At 41.3% G+C, this 20,417-nt stretch overlaps 1 protein-coding gene across 1 annotated transcript in view; it reads right to left on the reverse strand.

Annotated features, from left to right (window-relative positions):
- SEL1L3 (SEL1L family member 3) overlaps window positions 1-20,417 on the reverse strand; it is a 108,317-nt gene that overhangs the window by 61,685 nt on the left and 26,215 nt on the right. Inside the window, 6 exon segments of the mRNA NM_001206556.2 lie at window positions 980-1,112; window positions 3,649-3,781; window positions 11,572-11,630; window positions 13,924-14,039; window positions 14,394-14,515; window positions 16,413-16,539. Of these exon segments, the coding sequence (NP_001193485.1) occupies window positions 980-1,112; window positions 3,649-3,781; window positions 11,572-11,630; window positions 13,924-14,039; window positions 14,394-14,515; window positions 16,413-16,539 (690 nt within the window).

The following is a 20,417-nucleotide window of genomic DNA, read 5'->3' on the forward strand; positions in this document are numbered from 1 at the left end:
TCTTGGCGGGACTAAAATATTCAATTTGCTTTTGCTGATGGCAAAGGTCCCACAGGAATTTCTCTTCCAGAAGGAACATATGTGACTAACTCTAGTGCCACCATACCATGCAAGAAGATCTATAGCCAGAGAAATTTGTAAGTGCTAGGTCCAAGCTGGAACATTGGAAGACAAAACAAGTTTTATAACAGGTACACCCTCCATATGAATGAAAGGATGTCCATGCAAATATGGGCAGGCATGGAAATACTCTATTTGAAATTCATTCCTTCTGTTGAAAAATTACCAATGTCTTCCAGAATGAGTCAATTCAAGGATTTAAAAAAAATAAAACCCAGACCCTAACAACAAAGCCATTGTTCAACATTTCTGAAAGCTAATATTCAGATATTAATGGCCCAAGACAAAAGTGCACCGATGGGGAAACATTTCTAATGATTAATTTATTTTCCAATTCATTTTTATTTTCTTAGACTGGCCTAAGATCGCATTATGGATGGGAATAATATAATTTGAGGCTCAAAACACTCTCATTTATATTCTTAAACTAAATTACAGCTGCTTGAAGCTATGAGGCAGCCTTGGGTTCCTGCTGAGTGTTGGTCTTGTTGGGATCTAGGTAGAAGGCACACTTTCATTTGCATCAACCTATGTGAGGTCATAGTTGTCCCCACTGATCAAGTCACATGTGTTCTATTTCAGCCTCCTGAGGAAGAAGCCTTCTCAGGCTCAGATGGTAAAGAATCCACCTGTAATGAGGGAGACCTGGGTTCAATCCCTGGGTCAGGAAGATACCCTGGAGAAGGGAATGGCAACCCACTCCAGTATTCTTGCCTGGAGAATCCCTGGCAGGCCCCAATCCACAGAGTCACAAAGAGTCAGACATGACTGAGTGACTAACACACTCACGGAAAGAAGCTAAACATGTTGATACAAATGCCCAGAGCTAAAGCTTGCTCTCCTTAAGTTCAGTACTTACATGCTTCCTGCCTCCTGTCCCCCTGCTGCGCCGTGGATGTGTACACAGACACTATTTCCTGAACTTCTGCACACCTTTCGTAATAGAACTTGATTTGTTGAGAAAGTTGCTTCTCAAGGAGGGGATTGAAAATCTACAAAAGGGCAAGAGAACGAAAGGAACAACACTGTCATCAAACACCCATGGATACCTATGCTAGATTTCCTTCTCCCAATGATAGCCCCAATTTGGCTTGTTTGTACACAGATCATCCTCTCTGGATTCTCAAAAGAAGGGTGTTACTAGGAATTTAAGGGCATACCAGCTCTGATCGCTTCCCTCTGGCTTCTTTTTGTAGCATCTTCTCGTCTGCAGAGTTTCTTCAATGTTAGGATTTCCCAGAGACCAGATCTCCATGCTCTCTTCTTCCCCACTGCTGCATTCTATCCCCAGAGATCACATTCATCTCCCCAGAGTTCCCAAAAGTCACCAAGTCTAACCGCGATGTACCTGCTCCCTGGCAGCCCTCCTCTCCTTTTCTTCAGCTTGGAAGGCTCCTGCTCAACGTCTAAGAGTTAGATCCAAGGTCATCACTTCAGGGCTGCCTCCCTAGCAGCCCACCCTCCTTCACATGAGTACCCAAGCAGATGAGCCTGCCTCAGCACTCCCAAACACCGTGCTCACGTCTGAATGAAAGCATAGACCCCATTCTTTCATGACTTAACTGTTTAAGACCCAGGCAGGGAGCTCCTCAAGACCAGAGGTCTTATCTCAACTCAGTGGTTTTCAAAATGCGGGTTGCAACCCGTTATCAGAGGGTCGTGACATTATTTCAGTGGTTTGTAACCAGCAGTGATTTTGTTTTTTATGAAGCAGAATACAAAATATCATAGTACACTGAACATAACAAGGGTCTGTGTTCTTAGTAAAATTCTTCTTTCAGTTTTGTGTTTATCCATTTATGTGTGTGTATGTACGTGCATATATATATGTGTGTAGGTACTGCATATGTATGAATATGTATATACTGCTCATGCTTTTAAAATGGATTTTTTTTTTATTGTAGATCACCTTCAAAAAAAAGTTTGAAAGTCACCACCTTAATTCATCTTGGATGCCTCAGCATCTTGTACAGAGCCTGGCACATAGTAGGTGCTTGATAAGTACTGGTTGCACAAATGAACAAATGAATTTCATTTTTTTCCTCTTCTAAAGATTTCTCAGCAGGGGCTCTAGGATGATCCATGGGCGATAAGGTGCTCCATTTTTCCTAACTGATTTTACCTAGTAACTCCTGATTTTCCCAGAACAAACTCCACAAGGTCATGGGAATGAAAAAAAAATATTCCTTTTTTCAGGTATCCAGCGATCTCCTTCAGTTCAGTTCAGTCGCTCAGTCATGTCCTACTCTTTGCGACCCCATGAATCGCAGCATGCCAGGCCTCCTGTCCATCACCAACTCCTGGAGTTCACTCAAACTCACGTCCATCGAGTTGGTGATGCCATCCAGCCATCTCATCCTCTGTCGTCCTCTTCTCCTCCTGCCCCCAATCCCTCCCATCATCAGAGTCTTTTCCAATGAGTCAACTCTTCGCATGAGGTGGCCAAAGTACTGGAGTTTCAGCTTTAGCATCATTCCCTCCAAAGAAATCCCAGGGCTGATCTCCTTCAGAATGGACTGGTTGGATCTCCTTGCAGTCCAAGGGACTCTCAAGAGTCTTCTCCAACGCCACAGTTCGAAAGCATCAATTCTTCGGCGCTCAGCTTTCTTCACAGTCCAACTCTCACATCCATACATGACCACTGGAAAAACCATAGCCTTGACTAGACGGGCCTTTTTTGGCAAAGTAATGTCTCTGCTTTCCAATATGCTACCTAGGTTGGTCATAACTTTTCTTCCAAGGAGTAAGTGTCTTTTAATTTCATGGCTGCAGTCACCATCTGCAGTGATCTCCTTTCTGCTGCTGCTGCTAAGTCACTTCAGTCGTGTCCGACTCTGTGCGACCCCATAGACGGCAGTGCACCAGGCTCCCCCATCCCTTGTGGATTCTTACCAAAGCACAAAAAGCAACCAGGGTGAAGTTTCCCATATGGGGCAGCCCCCCTCTAGCTGTTAGCCCTGCTAGAGCTGGCCTGGAAACTTGGACAATTCGATTCCATTTGTGGGTGGGTTTTGGACTTGAGAATTCAATTCTGACTACAGGGCCCTCTGTGATCTCTGCCACCGCAGTTCACCCCACCCAGTATGAGCTGAAGGCCTGTTTCTGGAGAAAGCAGTATGCAGAACCAAGAGTCTAATTTGCTGGAGTGTCTCCTCTTCTGATACTTTAAATAATAGCATATAAAAGAAGTTTTACCAAATAACTAAGCTTCTCTCCGTTCATTAGCTTAATCACTGGATAGGCAACAGCGTGATAAAAATCGACTCTATAATTAAGCTACTAGTTATTAAAACAGAGGAAGTAAATGGTTTCCATTTTATGAGTACTAAATGAACCAAACGTTAACAAAAATCTATTATCGTGTTTGCAGGGGGGAAAAGCCTCAATATTAATTATGTTTGGTGACAGAGCCAATGCAAGGTCTGGCATGGATAAATCTTTTGTTTGCACTGGACTGAGTTCCATGTTCCTGAGCTACCCGCCCATCACCCATAAGCACCCGAATACATCTTGGTCCCCTGGGCTCACCTGTGCAGGGTGCAGAGCGTGGAGGCGATAGTACTTCAGGGGTCCAAAAAACCCTTCAATGCCGGCCACGTACCTGCTGCCTCCAATAATGAAGTACCCAGAGGTGTCATTATAATGAAAATCCTCACGGAAACTAGAAAAGTACAAAGGATTAAGATAGCTCTGGGTTTGAACAGATTTTTTTAAAGACCCTTTCATTGACCCTCCTTGACTTAAAACCCCAAATTTCCACAAACCCTTTCCTTTGAATTCGAGAAGATGAGATGATGGTGGGGTCAGGCAGGCTTAGCTAAGATCCCATCTCTGCTATTTACCAGCTGTGTGACCTTGGATCAGTTGCTTAGCCTCTCTGAGATTGAGGCTTCTCATTAGTAAAAATGATAATTCCTCTCTTACTGGGTTGATAAAAGGATTAGGTAGATGCAAAGACAAAACATACAGTATCTATTAATAGCTAAGTGCCTTGCCCACCAAATATTCAATGCAAACGAAAGAAAAAGTGGTAGTCACTCAGTCATATCCGACTCTTTGCGACCCCATGGACTGTAGCCCACCAGACTCCTCTGTCCAGGGAATTCTCCAGGCAAGAATGCTGGAGTAAGTAGTCATTCCCTTCTTCAAAGAATCTTCCTGACCCAGGGATCGAATCCCGGTCTCCTGAATTGCAGGTGGATTCTTTACTGAAAACATATAGCGTCTATTAATAGCAAAGTGCCTTGCCCACCATAAATGTTTAATACATGCCAACTATTGATATTGGTGAAACTGTTTAGAATTACTGGATTTATGTGTAATTGCTAATCTTAATAGAAATATTTTACTCTAAAAGGAAAAAAGAAAGTTTGTTGAGTAGACGGAAGGTGAATGTGGGAAAAATAAAAACACACCCTATTAGATAAGAACCAAGGTCAAATTCAGAGTTAGGAGAAGGTGGCCATAGCAAGGTCAAAGGACTTGGCCAAAGATAAGAGGTCAGCACAGATGACGTGTTGGAAATCTACTTTGTCTTGAAAGACTCAAAGGATCAGGAAGGAAAATGGAGGAGGAAAATGGGTTGACATGAATAAAATGCACAAAGCTGTTCTTGGCAGCATTGTTTACATCCACCAAAGACTGGAAAAGTCCAGGTGTCTGTCAGTGAGGACTGGTACCCACACCATTCAGTGGGTCTTAGGCATGAGCTCTTTTATTACACAGTTTAAAAAAGAACAAAAAGCTCTGGAGAAATATCTAAAATACACTAAGTGAAAAAGATGAAAATGTAAGAGCAGAGCAATACATACACATTTTATCCAAGGAAGAGAAGAATGGATTTTTTTGTATCTGCATTTACAAAACCTCTGGAGAGAGAGAGATATATATAAGAAACTAATAAAAGTATTTCCCCCTGGCATGAGGGTTAGGGGATGGAGTGGATGGGAGAACAGATAGAAGCAAAACATCTAATTATAGAACTTTTTGCATAGATTTGATTTTTCTACCATGTGCATTTACTACCAATTGAGAAAGTAAAATAGGTGTGGGTGGACAAGGGGCCATAGGAGCATATGTGAACAGCAAGGGGGGGTCAAGACAGGCATCAGGTGAGAAGCCAGGCAGAGACAAAAGAGCCAGGGAGCGCCGAGGGCAGATGGCAGCAGAAGGAAAGGACACAGCTCATCAGGCAGGCTGCCAGGAGCAAGGGGCCAGGGTGAAGCAGACAGGACAGAGCGGCCACCAGTGGTTGGGGCAGAAGCCAGGCAACCTGGGGTCATCCCAGGAGAGAGGATGGTTGACTGTCAGCCAGAAACCCGACCCTGAGCAGGTACTCCTGGCTGGAAGGAAGACACAAAGGTGAAGAAATGGGCACCGGCAGCATCACCCTATGGCGGCCGGAGGGATCACTTAGAAATCAGCTTTCTTCAAAGGCAACTGATGCTGAAAAGAAATGCTTTATTGCCTGCTATTTCTTTTTCCAGAATCTTAGTCTTGAAGGGCCCTGGGAAGATGATGGTCTCTTCTTCTTCTTCTTCTTCTTTTTTTTTTTAAAGGCAGGACCACAAAGTTATTATCTCTGAGAGTGGTGAATTGATTCTGCTTCTTAAGACCTGTGAAAGATTTGGACACTCCAACTACCCTCATGAGGAGGTAATACCAGCACTTGGTGGACACGAAGCAACACTTTGGAAGCAGAAGCTCTCATGACAGAACTCTGCTTAACCAACTCTCCAGCTCACCTCGTGGCCCATCCCTCAACATAATGGATACTAGCCAGCTGAGGTTACTCTCTGGAACCCTCGTATTCTCATTTTTAAATGAAGACAATATTAGTACCTATCTACAGGTGGCACTAGTGGTAAAGAATGTGCCAATGCAGGAGACATAGGAGATGTGGGTTCAACGTTGGGTCAGGAAGATCCCTTGGAGGAAGGCATGGCAACCCACACCAGTGTTCTTACCTGGAGAATCCCCATGGACACAGGAGCCTGGCGGGCTACAGTCCATAGAGTCGCACAGAGTCAGACACAACTGAAGTGACTTGGCATGCACACACACACAAGGTCACTGGGAGAAATTAGCACTTAAACAAAGCATTTATAACGATGCCTGGCACAGAGTAGGCACCATAACTATTAACCACAGTTATTATTATTAACTTAGTCCACTCTACTACTTTTGATGCCATTTGTTGGGCTGTATGCTTACCAAGAGTAAGCTGTGAAAAAGTGATAGTCGCTCAGACCCCATGAACCGTAGCCCACTAGGCCCCTCTGTCCACGGGGTTTCCCAGCCAAGAAAACTGGAGTGGGTTGCCATTTCCTCCTCCAGGGATCAAACCCTTGTCTCCTGCACTGCAAGCAGATTCTTTACAGTCCAAGCCAACAGGGAAGCTCCTCACTCACTTTTACTTTTTTCGTGCTTACCAAGAATAAGATGTGTTTGTACCCAAACCTGTTTGGCCATTGTAACCCTACAATGTAATTAAATCTTATGTAATCCCAAAAGCACGGAGAAGAAAGAGATGCTCATTCTTTAAAAATTAAGTTGAATATTTTGGGTAGACTCAGTAAAGAATGGTTACTAAAAAAGCTCTTATGGAATTAGGACAGCTGGAAAAGGCTGGGAAAAGAAACTGAAGAAATCTTGATGAATTTTGGGCTTCAATGGTTTCACAAGTGTCTTTGTTTTCTTTTCATTTGGAAGAAACAGAAATTGGGTACCGTTTATGCCAGAAAGATCACAAGAAACTCCAATCAATAGATCCATACTCAAAGGCAAGGCTGTAACTAGAAAGACTGGCAAATGAATGTACATATCCATTGTTTCAATTAAAGCAAAATGCTTATGGAATATTTTAATGAATCTTTGCTTTAACTGAATTCTCAATTAATCAATAAATTGCTTTGTCCCTATGGTACTAGCTTGTAATTTTTTGTCATTATTATAATACAACTAATAGATCCTTTCAGTTCCATCTCCCTCCACATTTTTCTTCTCTAACATTCTCAGTGGCTGCATCGAGATTGTAAGAAATTCCTTGCACTGTGCATTGTTTGATGGTCATCAATTTTGCTGACATAAAAGCTGAGCTAGATGGTTCGAAAGCCCAAGCCTGTCCCTTCTTCATGCAAGCATCAGACACGCTGGCAAGCTATCTTTACTCTTATCTGGACGTAGGAGAGTGCCCTGGTTTATTACTGTGAAGGACCCGGCAGTGGGAAAGGATTGCCTCCATTGTTAAGTTGGCTTCGCTCAAAATTAGGGAACAGCTTTGGCTCGAGGGTTCTGTAGCAGGGGAACTTAGAGCCTCAAATGAGCCTCTTACTCCTTAAAATAATTCTCATCTTAAGTGTCACTTCCTCATGGCCTGGTCTAAATTCTGGCTCCTTTGTGGTTCTCTGAAGCCAACAACCTCCTTATTTCCTTCCCTGCATTTATCACAATTTGGAATTTTAAATTTATTTTAAACAAATTTATTTTAAATTTTAAATTTATTTTAAATAAATTTATTATTTGTTTAAAATCTGTCTTCCCCACGCTAGAAGTTTTAGCTCCACGAAGGCAGGGACAGATTGTATTCTTGTTCACTGTTTTATTCCCAGAGTCCAGCACTGTGTCAGGCATGTGGTAAATGTGTTGGATGAATGAATATATACTGGATGGATGAATGGATGGATGAATGAATTCAACAGCAGACAGCTCTGCAATTGTCACTGCAGCCTTTCATGCAGTGCAGCACTGTACTTCTCAGCACTTAATTACTGATCTTCATACACCACTTTTGTAGGATAACAGCTATCATTATGTTTACATTATGAGAACAAATAAAAGGAGGATTAAGAGACTTTCCTTGAAACACCTGTAAACACCTGAAATATTTGATGTGTAGTGTACTGACTTGGCCCATTCTGAAATCTCTCTGGTAAATGAGATTTCAAAAATATCTAACCACACAAATCCCAGGTGGACCAAGATTAACTCTTTAGTTGTTCCATTGATGGTGGTGGTAGTGGGGGTACTCCAGGAGTATAGGATGAGCAGCTGAGATGGTGGTGAGGGGCAGTCTTGGGCCTGGATACTGCCAGCGTTCCCAGGTAAGGAACCGTTTCAAAGCTTTCACTGGGATGTTGAGTTGGTATGTACCTGAACATCAGTTTTGAACTCTGGAATCCTATATGATCATACTGGTTCTGTCTTTACATAAAATTTTGTTATTTTGTGAATGTTCCTGGTGGTCCAGTGGCTAAGACTCTGAATTTCTACCGCAGAGGGCCTGGGTTCAGTCCCTGGTCAGGGAACTATATCTTACATGTAGCAACTAAAAAGATCCCACGTGCCACAACTAAGACTCAGCACAGCCAAATAAATATAAATACATATTAAAGAAAAATGTGTTACTTTGTGTATCAAGGATTCTTTACATTAACCCTGATTTTTAAAACACTGTGTTAAATGTTATTTATTATGAAGATTGTTAGGAGTTGAATTGTGTCCCCTGTAAAATGCATATGTTGAATCTGAACCCCCAGTATGGATAGGACCTTATTTGGATATAGGGTCATTACAGATATAGTTAGCTAAAATGAGATCATGCTCGAATAGGGTGGACTTTAATCCAGTATGACTGGTAAACCTTAGAAAAAGGGGAAAATTGGACAAAGACTTGCAGGGAAAATGTCATGTGAGGATTGGAGTTATGCTGCCACAAGCCAAGGAACTATTAGAAGCTGGAGAGAAGCTTAGAATAGCTCTTTCCCTAGAGCCTGCAGAGAGAGCGTGGCTCTGCCAACACCTAGATCTTGGCTCTCCAACCTCTAGAACTGAGAGGCAATACATTTCTCTTGCTTAAAAAGGTGATGCTAGAGGTAAAGAACCCTCCTGCCAATGCAGGAGACATAAGAGACGCAGGTTCCATCCCTGAGTTGGGAAGATTCCCTGGAGGAGGGCATGGCAACCCACTCCAGTATTCTTGCCTGGAGAATCCCATGGACAGAGGACCCTGGCAGGCTACAGTCCAGGGGGTCACAAAGAGTCAGACATGACTGAAGTGACTTAGCACAAGTCATTCAGTTTGTGGTACTGTGTTCTGGCAGCCTTGGCAAAATAATATAATCACTAAGTTTGGGGGGGCTTCCTTAAATTTTATGTGGAAAGTGCCCTCCTTGCCTTACCCTGGTCCTAATTCTGGATCTTACTGTGATTCACTCCACTCATGTCAGCAGCTACATTTTGCAGATTTAAGAAGAAAGGAAGCCCTGACATAGAAAAGAAACAAAAGAAAAGCTTATGAAATTCAATTGGTTGTCAAAAGTGTCTGAGGTTGGAGATGGGTGTCAGGGGAGAAAGGGCAGGTATTATTTTAGACTATATATCCTGAAACGCAAACCCTTAATTTCTGGATCAGGACTTCCCTGATGGTCCAGTGGTTAAGAATCCGACCACCAACGCAAAGGACACAGGTTTGCTCCCAGGTCCAGGAAGATTCCACATGCCACAGGCAACTGTGCGCCACAGCTCTTGAGCCCGTGCATCCCAGAGCCTGTGTTCCACAACAAGAGTGACCATCGAGATGAGAAGCCCGAGCACTGCAGCTAGAGTAGCCCCCACTCACCATAACTAGAGAAAGTCCACGCAGCAACGAGGACCCAGCACAGCCAAAAATAAATAAATAAAATTTAAAAAACATTTCTGGGGCAGGACAGGGCACTTGAAGAGATTTCCAAAGGGGCCACACATCATTCGTTTCTCCAGAGTAAACTCCCTGCCCTTCCTATTCTCAAAGTCTTCATAGAAGAGCCCATGGTGGCCCATTATATAATAAAACTCCTATCTATTGAATTTTCCTGACTGGTCTAAATCCACCTGGTGCCCTTGAGACTTCTGTTCTGTCCTAAGATCTTGGCCTCTGTGCGTCAATATTGCCATCCAGTCACCCCTGACTTTCTCTTTGCAAGCTAAGGAATACCACTGCTTTAGCCTCTCTCAGTAACTCTAATCCATTAATCTGGTCATGGACATAAGAACTGTTCTATGTGCCCAGGGCCTGACATAATTGTTTGATTTAAATGTAAAGAGAAATAGTGGGGGAGGAAAGTAGAGTGTGTGCTCCCTACTCTCCGGTCATCACCCCTCTTTGCCTTCCTTCCTTTAATAATTGGTTTCCAAGAAAATCTGGACTGCTCAGGGACTCTGAGTGAACAGAGCCTGTTTGGAAAGACAGTTTTATGCTTGGTGTTGTGAAATGACTAAAGGATGAAGGAATGAACCGCTTTGCCACTCCCCAGCCAAAGTACCCAACAGTCCTGATTTTCTTCTTTTGTCTTTTGGCCATATAGCACAGCATGCAGGATTTTAATTCCCAGATGAGGGACTGATTCTGTGCCCGGTGCAGAGGAAGTCCAGAGTCCTAACCACTGGAGTGCCAGGGAATTCCTCTGGTAAGTTTTTAAAAATTATACATACAAAGCTACTAATTTGTGTTTCTGTTTTATACACACACACACACACACATACACACACACACACACACACACACATATACAGGGGCTTCCCAGGTGGCTCAGTGGTAAAGAATCCGCCTGCCAATGCAGGAGATGTAGGTTCAATCTCTGGATCGGGAAGATCCCATGAAGGAGGGCATGGCAACCCATTTCAGTATTCTTGCCTGAAAAATCCCATGGACAAAGGAGCCTGGTGGGCTATAGTGCATGGGGTCGCAAAAGAGTTGGACATGACTGAGCAACTGAACAAACTATTTCTGTCTCCAGATCTCATTGTAAATTGTTCCTTTCATGGCACCATGATGAGGTACCCTGAGTTCCTAAAGAACTCATGCCCCATGGTTCTACCACTATAAAACCCACTCTTAATCAGGGATGCAGAAGCAAGTTAAAATTATGACACACAAGGAAAAAGACCCAATTCTCAGTTTCTGTAACTCTCATAGAGAATGATTATATCAAGATGAAAAGTTAGCCCAATATCAATAGTTATATACATTTCAAATTTAGATTATAAACATAAATATGAAGGCTGTCTGCTTTTATGTTTTACACTAAGTCAAAGTTATCAACTCCTCCCAGTAAGCAACATTAATACTTTGATTTGTTTTCTAGAATCCTTTGTAAACGATAATTTTCAAAGAACACGAATTATGCAGTGCTATGAAAGGAAGAATTTACAATGAGATCTGGAGACAGAACTAGTTTCTCTTGCTGGGGAAAAAACAAAAAGAAGGTTGTGGGGAAAACAAGGAGAGTTTGTGGGCATTTAAAAAAGAAAAAAAAAGGTACAAAGATTAACTTCAAGGCAGACTAGTTACCATTTGTGCTTGGAAAAGCTCAATCAGATGGGGTAGGAATAACATTAGGGTGCAGGGCTAACACAGGAAGGTTTCTTAACCCTCATCCAGAAAATTTTGACACAATGAAAAGCCACACTTACCTAATGGTCTGATTATGGTAGTCTTTCAAATCCTGCCCAGTGCTGGTGGTTACTACTATCTATGTTGGGAGAGATACACAAGGATTAGTAATGCCTCCAGACCCCACACCATAAATACAGTCCTGGGGATGAGTTACTCATAAAATATGCTTCATAGTCTTTTGTTTGATCAGTTTCTGCAAAAAACAAAATAGCAGTTTACCAACCCTGTGTATATTTTGAGACTTAAGAAATTTAATTTCTCCAAATGACTTGAGATGATAAAAATATCTATAATGTAGTTTCCCCCAGGGGGTTGTAGACATTTCCAAACTTTGAGTCAAAAGATTCTTTTGCTGAATTCGTGCTTGAAAGCTTGTTGCATAGAAAGACAAAGAAAGGTGTAAGCTACTTCCTCAGCACTAAGAATCGTCACCATCACTTCAATGGTGACAATGTTTTCATCGTGAGTGTTGTTAGCTGTCTTGCATTCTTCTCGTGTCTGGACTACAACATAAGCCCGTAAGGTTAGGGGGCTCTTTGACTCCCCAGTGCTACCACAGAGCAAGTGTTCAGAAAACACATTCTGGCTTAACTAGATTCTCAAAGATGTAGCTCCAACACCATGTCTCTGAAAGAAAAGCTAACTCAGAAAAAGCAGTCCAATTCAGCCACAGACACCATGTTGTTTCAGAGAAAAAAATGACTCAGACCAATTGTCTTTCTGAACCAACCATTTACTTTAGGCCAATGTGTCCATTTAGTCAAAGTAATGAATATAGTGGTCTTACCACTGAGCTGGATTTTGTGTAGAAAAACAATAAGTATTATTTTGGAACCTATGGGTATCAGGGAGAGCAGATGGGATGCAAAGATAAAAGGGCAATTGGTGAATGTCTACTAAAAAAAAAAATCTAGCTTTTTTTTTCTTTCTACTCCATCTGGTCTTCCTAACTCTTCTCTTCTGCTTTACCCAATCATGTACTCTGCCATTAGTTAAAGGATTACTTTGATTTATTCCTCTGTTTAAAAAACTTCAATGACACCATGCTGCATGGCCAGAAGAAATTGGAAGTGAGCATCCAATGATGGGCTAAAATATCTCCTCTGTTTCTCCATTTAAACTCTGTGCCCCATCTGTAGGAACCTTCTTTAGGAAACCTTCCCTGAGCATCCCAGCATGAAGTTGGATGTCTCTCTTCTGCGAATGAATATGAATCATCTGGCAATTAGGCTCACCTTATGACACCCCTTTACCTGCTCTATGTGACTTCCGTAAATAGTCTCTAAGCTCCTTGATCATAGTGCCTGGCATACAGCAGGTATAAAACAAGATCTGTGATTTGCTCTGATGATTTGATACCTAAGTGATATGAGGCACTGACCTGACCTTAAGAGAAAGCAGCAACCAAGCTATAATGTCATCATAATCTTCATGCAAATGAGAAGCTAAAACTCGGACCGCAGCAATGTCACCTAACAACATTAAGGAAACAAACATACAAAAACGCCAGCTAATGTCTTACAAACGCTCCTCAGTTAAGCTACAAGGACTGACCCAATTTCTCTTCTCTTCAGAAAAAGGACATGTGATAAACCTAACCACCAAGGGAAGTCTGTGTATTCTCTAACACAGAAGACAAACAAAACGTCTTTTCCAGTTTCGTTTTCAGAAAATCACAAATCAGTAAGAAAAGCTGATAAGAAAGTAACCAGAAAAAAGGTAGTATACCAGTATCATATATAACAATATAAAGGAATGGCATTATCTTCAATAATAACAAGAGATTTGCCATAATCCATAAAATCTGTGTTATAAGTGCTTGAAACTGTTATGTGCAGTGTTTCGTAGTCCAAAGTAGATAAAGAACGTCTGCCTCACCAGAATTATCACTCAGGTTTGTTGGTTATTATTTGTTTAATGTCAAGCACAAGCAATTGTTTTCACTGCCAAAAACAGTCAAGCCACTTCTTGGCTGAGCGAACCAATAAATTTCCTATAAAAAAGTTGTAGATTTGATAACACTATATAAATATGGCCAAGGCTGTTTTACCATTTATCTCCTCAAAGCCTATTTTGCTAGGAAAAAAGGCTTGAATTGCTCAGATAATTGTGGTTATATAGCTAGATGTATTATTCATTCACAATATAGTCAAAAAAAGCACTTTAAAAGTTAATTAAATGGGATAGAATGCTTATGATTTAAGATTCCAACTATAAAATTTTTATTTAAAAAAAGTGTTATGGTTGTAAAAGTTTATCAGTTACCACAAATTTGTTTTTGCAGATTTCTTAGCTCCCTGACTTTACAGCAATGCTTAAAGTTAAGTGATGGTGCTGATATGATTCATGATGGAACATGCTCTTGGTACCTGGCCGCCATTAAAAGAGATATCCAGGCGAAACCACTCCTTCAAAGGTATGGTGAATTTCGTTTTTACAGCAAGGTCTTCTCCTTTGACAAGATGCATTTGAATATGCAAGTAGCCTAAAGGGAAAACAAAAGTTTGTGAAAATGACAAAGAAACTTAGAAGTGAAAGAAGTGGCTATATCTTTTCAATGATTTTCCAAAACTTCTACGACTAGATCACATTCCTTCTTCCTTTAAATAAAAGCAAAATGAAACAAAACAACAAAAAACACCTAAGTACATTCGTCTGTATTGAAAATGTTTGTTTTAAGCTTCCGGAAAAAGTTGAACTTGAAGCCCATATTTGGAAACCATCATTCTTTACTGCATTGCCACAATGACAACGTTCCTTATTCTAGACAGACATACTGGCCAAAAGACAGAGAGTAAGAAAACCACATATCGTTCTAAAGATTCTATTTCATACTTACCCTCTTCAGTAAGAAATATAGAAGGTGTGCCGTACATCTCATTAGAATCAACAAAGTACAGAATCCCACAGAGATTGGCCTTGCAATAATGGAGTAAATAAAGCCACAGTGAAACAGTAAACCTGCAAGAGTGAGGAGAAAAAAAATTCTGCAGATTGATATCATCCAAGAACAGGTAATTATAGTTAACAATGACCAAGTAAATTGCTTTTTTTCCATTGAAGGGATGAATTTGCCTTCGTGCTCATCATGGGAGATCCACTTGCAAAGCTTGATTTTAGAAACAAAGGAGGTAGTTATAGTAACTGCGAAAGACAGGAGTTAAGCGTCACTGTACAAAACTAGCAGACATTGTACCTTGCACAAAAAACTCTTCCTATGCCTTTTTGAGAATCACACGGACCTGCCATTTGAATACTTGATTAAGGCTTATAAAGCCAGACACAGACTAAAAATCTGGGTTTTAATAAGAGGTGATTTGATAAGAAGCTATTCTAATTTCAATGATTAAAAAAAAAAACATAATTAGGGCTTTTTGAGCAATTTCATTTCTTTCAAAGATAAAAGCCCTAAGGCAGAAACATGTCATAATCTGCAAATGGCATTGCCATATGCTAATAGGACCCAGAAATACTATTTTAATGCACACATGAGGTTGTTTGGTATCACAGTTCTGGCTCACCGATATGGAGCAACTACTCTAATTGTTCCATTTCTGGACAAGGGCTATTTTAGTTGAAAAAAATACACTGTCCATCTGTGATTTGCCAAGTGAGGATAAAATAACAGTAGTCAATTTCAAGAGGAAATATTTTAGCCAAGCTTTGTGATCCACAAATCATTCAACAAATATTTGCTGTTTGAACACTTGCTTGATGTCACATATTGTGCTAGTGACCAGCAGTTTAAAGATGAGCTGAGAGCAATTGTGTTTTGTGAGTAAAACATGAATCAAGGTCAAAACCAGTACAGAGAATGCTCTCCATTTCCCCAAAAACCAATTCACAGTTTGGGTTAAAAGGGCAGCGGCCCCAGATTCTTTGGGGATTCATCCCAACAAGGCCTTAGAATGTTAGAATATTCTGGGCTTTATAATCTGGCCTCCAAATCAGTGATAAGATATACAAACAGATGGTGCCACACAGCTCCCTCCTGACCCACCCAGCTGAGCAAGCTCATGAAGATAAGTTATTACAAGGAAGCTTAGCAAGAACATACGCTTAGTAAAGTGACTCAAGATCTTTCTACAGCCAGCAGCATGGGAAGAATTAAATCACTCTGCTGAATCCATCCGGTCTGAGGTGAACCACGAACCATTTTCAGCATCTTCAATTCAGCAGAAGGAAAAATATATATATATCTGGGTTTTGCTGAAATCAATGGAGGAGATCAGAAGTTGTGAGATTTCAAGCAGCTCATCCAATCTTCCAAGGCAGAAAAAGCAAAGCAAAAGTTGCAATCTGGCAGGGCTGTGGCTGGCTGCATTTGACACCTTGCAAAGCCTCAGGCCCCAACACCTGACTCCCTTACTTAGGTCATTCCCAAGACTGGCATACCAGTCATTAGGAGGCAAACTGGGGATTGCTAAGTGAGAGAATGATTTCCAAATGCATTGAAGTTTTTGGGTCCACAAATTCTGCCTAAGCTATGAACAGCTCATCATTTCCTCAAAGCATATTACAGAGTAGGTCCTCCTAAGTGGGTCCACTAGCCTGCCCTAGACTTCCCAGATGGTTCAGCGGGTAAAAAAATCTGCCTGCAATGCAGAAGACACAGGAGATGCAGGTTCAATACCTGGGTCAGGTAGATCCCCTAGAGAAGGAAATGGCAACCCACTCCAGTATTTCTTGCCTGAAAAACCCCATGGACAGAGGATCCTGGTGGGTTACAGTCCTTGGGGTCACAAAGAGTCAGACATGTTTGAGTGACTAAGTGTGTGAGTCAGATCAGCCTGCTCTGGTCCTCAGATAAAAAGAACACTATGGCCGCACTGGCCCCCCATCACCAGCCCCTTCTTACACTGGGTAATCTATCCGCTGGCGTCGAGTGGCCTCCAGCTCTCGATTCTGAAATCTCAGGAACTTCTTCACAATGCCTGTGTTTTCTCCACTGGAGGCATAGAGAAATTCCAGGAGGGTAACCACATCTGTAAACAGCAAGACAGCTGCCTTTTAATTATTTCCAGAAAAACACGGCTTTCAACACCACATTCTTTCTGGAACCTACTGCCTAGCTCCAATCAAACATTTAAGTGAATCGTCTGAAAATATCAGCAAACGTTTATGGCACACTGAATATATGCCAGGCACCCAAGACACTGCACAGAGCTATCTCAATTCATGTCCATAGCAACCCTACAAAGGAGAGTCTTCATTAGTCCCACTCTACAGATGAAAAGCCTGAAGTATAGAGAGGTAAAATAACTTGCCTAAGGTAACAGAGCTAATAAGTAGTAGAACGAAATTTCAAGTTTCCAGCTTAGATTCTATGTGCTTAACCACCTTACATCCTGCCCGTCTAATGCTATGAAAAGCATTTTGAATTTGTGTAATAATATTAACAGTATGGTCCATACTAAATAAATAATAAATAAATATGTATATGTATTGTTCAATGGGTCAAGTTGCACTTTAGATAAGAAAGGGAGTGGGCCCTGGAATTTCTTCAGCCCTAGGGCTTCTCCTGTGGCTCAGCTGGTAAAGAATTTGCCTGCAATGCGGGAGACCTGGGTTTGATCCCTGGGTTGGGAGGATCCCTTGGAGAAGGGAATGGCTGCCCACTCCAGTATTCTGGCCTGGAGAATTCCATGGGACATATAGTCCATGGGGTCGCAAAGAGTCCAACATGACTGAGCAACTTTCACTTTTTCACTTGGGGTCTAAGAAGTCTTCTGACTCACAAGGTGAAACAGAGAGCACTGTAAAAGTTAAAGAAAAACCAGAGCTGCATTTCTGAATGCAAACCGATAATGATATCAGTTTGCAGCCTGGGGTTGTAAGTGAGAACTGCGAAAACTGCAATTTGAACTCTTACTTGCAGAGTGAACACACGGCCCAGGATCCTTTTCCCAACTAGGACTCCAGATTGCTGTCATTCAGGACTTCCCAGCACTGTTCAAGTCTGGATGTAGGTTTCGGCCCAATTTGGTGATGTATATGCTACTACTTCGGAGAAGGCAATGGCACCCCACTCCAGTACTCTTGCTTGGAAAATCCCATGGACGGAGCAGCCTGGTAGGCTGCAATCCATGGGGTCGCTAAGAGTCGGACACGACTGAGCAACTTCACTTTCACTTTTCACTTTCATGCATTGGAGAAGGAAATGGCAGCCCACTCCAGTGTTCTTGCCTGGAGAATCCCAGGGACGGGGGAGCCTGGTGGGCTGCTGTCTATGGGGTCGCACAGAGTCGGACATGACTGAAGTGACTTAGCATAGCATATGCTACTACTTCTCTCTAATGCTTCTATTTCTTCTTTTTTAATGACTGCATATTGAAATTAAGTTAAATAATCTTCTATTAAATATTGGAATTGTTGTGTAATGAGTGGAATTGTGTATAATGAGTGGTTTCTTTTGTTAAGGCAAAACACCATACGCTTCAAAACCAGAGTCTTTGGTAACAACCTAGAGGGGTGGGATGGACAGAGAGGTGGGAAGGATGTTCAAGTGGGAGGGGACATGAGTAAATCTATGGATGAGTCATATTGATGTTTGGTAGAAAACAACACAATACTGTAAAGCAATTAAACTTCAATTAAAAATAATTAATTTTTTTTTAAGAATTTAAAAGACACAAAAAACTAGAGAGTCTTCCACTTTATTTTGCACATGTGGGAGAGTTCTGTGGCTCTAGAAAAGAGGAGTACCTATAACAAATCTTACAGAGAAAACTGAGTTATTTCATCTGTATTTGAGGTCTAAAAAGTTAATATGGACTTTTTATTTCACATACTCCACCCCATTTCAAAGAAAAATTAATTCACTGAGTTCAACCTAGAAACAAAGATCATCTTTTCTCTTTCTTAAAATGCTCCTTGGTCTAAAGGTCTATATTTAAATGGTGGAAATAATCTGCTTTCCTGGTCTTCTTAGAGAGGGAAGAGTTGACTTTTGGGCAAGTTACCAAATGACAATATTGGCGAAAATTATAGGAGCCTGAGCCTGGGATAGAGGACACCCCAGCTCTCATTCCTCATTGGGGAAAAATGCTTCACTATATAAAGAGGTACCTCTAGTTCATTATAACTTGGAAATCATAAGAGCGATGTTTTCATAGTCTCAGAGATACATTTAGAAACCCCAAAGGGTGGAGTTATTAATTCCAACAGAAATACTTCAAACTTTTTTCTTTGCAATTTGAGCTCGATGTGGGCACGTTGGACTTGCTGGTCAGTTATGGGAGCAGGAAAGAGGATTAGGAATGGAAATACCGCAAGGGTGTCTTCAGAATCCACAGAAAAAAACTGACCGAGAGGTTGATGTCAGCCCAACCTTGGCTAGCTTCCACCATGGTGAGCAAAACATAGGAGACCAGATGGCCACGCTAGCCCCCTGGGAAACCTTCTGCTGGTGATTGCTGTTGAGTTATCCAGTATATAGTAGAAAAATTTATCAGAATGAGCAAGATTTGATTCTGCCCCACCTGACTACAGTAAAAGGAGGTTTCATAAAGGAGGTTTCCAAAGTGAAAGGAGTCAAAAGTGAATGTTGATGAGCCTTTCCTTTATCCTGGGATCAAAGTAAAGCTAGTTGAATAAGAGAACTTGCAGCAAAAGACTGTGGAGGGAAAATCTAAGACCCAAAGATCTAAAATAATTTTACAATAACACATATCTTTCGTGTCCAACAAAACCAAAGTGATGATGGTTTTCTTGTAAAATCTGTAGCTTTAATGATAGTTCTATGATTTGGAGTTCTATTACAGTTTCCCTCAGTACAATATTGTCTTCCCATTTCATTAGAAATAATGAATAAAAACGAAAAATTTTGGAGTAGGGAAAGACTTGAGAATTCATCTACATAAAATGCATCAACATAAAATATTAGCCCAGGATAAATAACATCCTCCAAGAACTGATTGGCTGCTTGGACTGCTATAATTGATTTGTGATGACTATCATAGGCATTGAATGGTAAATAGCAGTAACAATGCCATTGCCCATTGAAGGATTTACAGGTAGGTAAACTCCAGTTCAAAACATGGGCTCAAAGAGGTTAAATGAATTGCTAACATAGAATGTAAGCTCCAACACAGCAAGGACTTTACTTCATTCTTTAATCCATCCTCAGAGCCAGAACAGTGGCCAAAACATGATAGAGGCTCAAAAAACATTTAGGGAGTGAATGGATAAATGAACAAATGAACACAGCTGTGGCCAAATCAGGATCTGGATCTATGTCTCTTTCACCCAACATGTTCCATAATTCTACAATGTTCCCCATACCCCCCCAAGCCAAAAATTAAATGTCTCTTTTTTCAGATCCTTCCCCCAAATCCATTTCTTTGGCTAATCTTGAATGAGGAAGTTACATGGGGAAGAGGCATTATTGTGACATAAGCACAAAATGCCATAGAATCAGTTCGGGTTTGGAACCCGCTCCCTTGGCCACTTTTATTGCTTTTATTGCTTTATTGCTTTTATTGTTTCCTCAAATTTTAGAGCAAGAAGAAGCATTAGATTTAACATGGTGCAAACTCCTTCATTTGGAGACAAGAGAAGTGTTCGTGTCTTGTTAAAGGTCGTATAACTAATAAGAGACCCAAATATGACTCAAACCTGGTCTCCTACTGCAAACCAATGTGCTTGTTATTAAACCACATCACATCTCACAAGTCCTTCCAGAGAGAACTAGGGCTGATGTTCAGCTGGCATGCCCATGTGCGGCTCTACTGGTTGTTAAAATACTGAAATATGTCCATATTGTTTAGATGATGTGCCCCAACACACACACAATACCCACTCTGGCTTCTCCTTCAGAGTAGAATCTGGCTCAGTAATGATATTCAGCACATTCTGTTTCAGC

Source organism: Bos taurus, chromosome 6 (assembly GCF_002263795.3).
Source record: "Bos taurus isolate L1 Dominette 01449 registration number 42190680 breed Hereford chromosome 6, ARS-UCD2.0, whole genome shotgun sequence".
Taxonomy (NCBI): domain Eukaryota; kingdom Metazoa; phylum Chordata; class Mammalia; order Artiodactyla; family Bovidae; genus Bos; species Bos taurus.